Below are 3,099 nucleotides of genomic sequence, written 5' to 3'. Positions count from 1 at the left end.
GTGCTGAGCTGTCAGTAGCCCGTTAGCCTCTCAGGTCAGAGTCTCACTGCGGGAAGGACTTTACCTCACAGCTATCAGCACTCTCAGCCCTCCTCCGAGCACGGCTTATCAGAGCATGGCACGAGTGTGTGTGAGCATGCATGCCATTCAGGTGGGCGGTTGATGAATGAGTAATATTTATTGCAAAAGAGCACAATGTGTGTATTTTTTATCTTAAATATCAGGGCTTGCCTTTGATATATTACCTTCACAGAACCTCTCTCTGCCTTTATGCTACTTCTCTCAGTGTCTGGTTGCCTGAGTGTTGGTATTTCTTTGCCTCTCGAGTTGTGCTCGGTTGCCTCGGTGAGCAGTTTTGAAGCGATCTTGTTAGTTTGATTAACTCAGTTTGTCAGCATTGCTCTTTCTCAGTGCCATTGTGTTCTAGTTACCTTGGCAATCTGGACCACTTTTATTAACAAAGTTTAGCTCTACGTTTATGAATAATTTCTTGCTGTTGCTGACTCAAGTCCTCATATGCAAGGATTTCTAAATCAGTGCTTTTTCCCTCTACTCCTTATTGCTGCACACATTTTAATGGGGTCATTTAGTTCCTCTTTTTAGAAGAGCTGCTGACTGCAGCAATGGTGTCACCATTTTTCACTTCTCTAGTCTACAAAGCTCACGTGCTCTCTTTCAGATGGGAGACTAACCGTGGCTGACAGGCTCTTTATATCGATTACTCACTCGTACACTGACTCACCTCCTCTCACTCTCTCAATGTCACACACATACATATTGACACACTCTCCAGATGTGTACTTACATATACAAGCAGCAGCCAACAGCCTGTTAGCCACGTATGGAGCTATACAGGTGGGGAAGATGGGCTGCACCATGTAGTTGGAGAACGTGATGGCTATGACGGCCTGGCTGGTCGGCTCGATGATCAGCAGCGACGTCCACAGGCGGATGAAGGCCAAGAAACCTCCGAAGGCCTCCAGGATGTAGGCGTAGGATGCCCCCGACTTGGTGATGGTGGTCCCCAGCTCGGCGTAGCACAGGGCCCCAAACACGGAGAAGATCCCTCCGACGGTCCACACCACCAGAGAGAGGCCGTAGGAGGCACTGTGGATGAGGACGCCCTTGGGCGAGACGAAGATCCCCGAGCCGATCATGTTCCCCACGATCAGACAGACCCCATTCAGGAGGGAGATCTCCTTCTTCAGTTTCATGGACTCCTCGCTTTTAGACTTTACAGATGGGGGTCCGCCATTGGGTGCCTCTTGCGTCGGGGCAGGGCTATAGGATGCCATTGTTCGTGTTTTGGTGGTTTATTTATTAATTAGCAAAAAGCAAGAAACTGTTTTCTGATCAAGATTTCAGTCACAAACAGCCCGTTTTTTTTTTTTTTGCTTTGATGTTACTGAAGATTTAAAACTTTCCTCCCAGTTATCTATGATCATCTCCTGCCATCTGTGGAGGAAACACACAAGGTCATTTATCAGCGATGCTGTAACCATGGAGACCGATTTGGTCACGGCATAGCCTACGTACAGCAAATACTCGTGTTGTTTCAATCCTGTCCAAATCTAGTCAAACAAAAACATATTTACATGCCACGGGCGCTAATGTGGAAACAAACATGCAAAAAAAAAATCCTGTAATACCACAGTAGCGTACACGCTGTCTGATTTCAGAGCAGTTTTGTGGATTGGAGAGCCATTAGGGCGTAAAGCAAATGGCCTTTTAAGGTTGAGTGTATTGACAGAGAGACAGGGAGAGGAGCAAACATGCCACATGCCTGAAAACACCGGCTCATTAGCAACCATACGTATGAGCTGAGGAAGAATTACCAACTGAGACACACACACACACACATTTTGACTGATAGCTGCCCACTGATCCACCTACACGCACATGTAGAGTTTGAGGGTGTCAGCATAGTGGCTGGTCACATGTTTTCCAAAGTTCATCATCCTCAGCATGAATGGAGTTTGATTGTGAGACAGACACTCATTGGGCAGCGTGTTCCTTTACCTTTCTACGGGATTCAATAAGATAATGCCAACTCGCCACAATCTAATGTACATACACAAACTTACAAATTAACTTCCTTTAATTAAATTAACTGTTAATGGAGTTTTGAATGAGAGAGGGCACGCTATGTCAAGGCCAAGATTTTCAAACATCCAGAATACTTGGCGGCAGTTGATTTATCTGTTGTTTCAATGTGATTTCAGAGACTTTCTGTACGTTTTTCTACCTTCTAGCTGTATCGTAAAACAAAAAAACAGCCCCGTTTCAACCAAAAACACTGACTTTTCACCTTCACATTAACAACAAAGTCTCTAGGATTGTTAAAGCACTTCTTGATGAGCAGAGTCTGACAGAGATTGATCAAACAACTAAGAACAGCAACTTAAGACTTTTTGAAAATGGACTCAGAATCTTTAGATTTAGATAGAAAGAACAATGAGGTGTATAGATGTAATAATTGATCCATAGATAGCAAACAGAAGACACTAAAGAAGGCAATTCATCTGAAGAGATATAGAGAAGAGTCAGGCAGAGAAAGGATCATCAGAGTAAGTGAGATAGCTTGATAGCATAAAGACATAATTTACTGCAGACTTAACCAGAGTCTAAGAATGATCATTAAAGACACGGAGCTTGTGAGGAGAAGGTAAGAGTGACCGAAAACGTTCAGATACCTCGAGGCAGCAGCAGCAGCAGCAGCAGCAGATCAGCAGCACGTGGGTTCGTATGAAGGAGTGACTGCGAAGGGAGAAGGACATTGGATTGAGTGGCCCTGCATGTGATCAGATGCGTGCCACAGACAGGCCAGGCTCTTAGAGTAAAAGAGAGTGCAAGGTCCAAAAGCAGCTGATAAGTAGTCCTTCATGAGTTACTCAAGGTTACATCCTGGATTTAGAAAAATCCTATCAACTCAAGTGTTAGAGGAATTATTCAGCTCCATTTTTTTTGGGGGGGGGGGGGTTCAGCAAGCAACCTTTTTATTATTATTATAATTATGGTAAGGGTTTTTTTTATAGGTTATATCAGAAAGATAGGAGGAATCACCTGTGTGCAGGATGTCCACAGCTCACTTTGTTACAG

General features: G+C 44.3%; 1 protein-coding gene across 2 annotated transcripts in view; it reads right to left on the bottom strand.

Moving 5' to 3' along the window:
- The window catches only part of slc7a7 (solute carrier family 7 member 7), a 10,587-nt gene that overhangs the window by 6,924 nt on the left and 564 nt on the right, over positions 1-3,099 (bottom strand). For both annotated transcript variants that reach the window (XM_035674869.1, XM_035674870.1), the window contains exons 2-3: positions 2,694-2,757; positions 806-1,455 (exon numbers count right to left, since the gene is read on the bottom strand). In XM_035674869.1, the coding sequence (XP_035530762.1) occupies positions 806-1,295 (490 nt within the window). In that variant the 5' untranslated portion in view covers positions 1,296-1,455; positions 2,694-2,757. The remainder of the gene's footprint in view (positions 1-805; positions 1,456-2,693; positions 2,758-3,099) is intronic.

This window comes from Morone saxatilis, unplaced genomic scaffold (genome assembly GCF_004916995.1).
Source record: "Morone saxatilis isolate NCDOM2014 unplaced genomic scaffold, NCSU_SB_2.0 Contig4, whole genome shotgun sequence".
NCBI lineage: Eukaryota > Metazoa > Chordata > Actinopteri > Moronidae > Morone > Morone saxatilis.
Note: the sequence above shows the minus strand (reverse complement) of the source record. Positions and strands in the feature narration are given on the sequence as shown.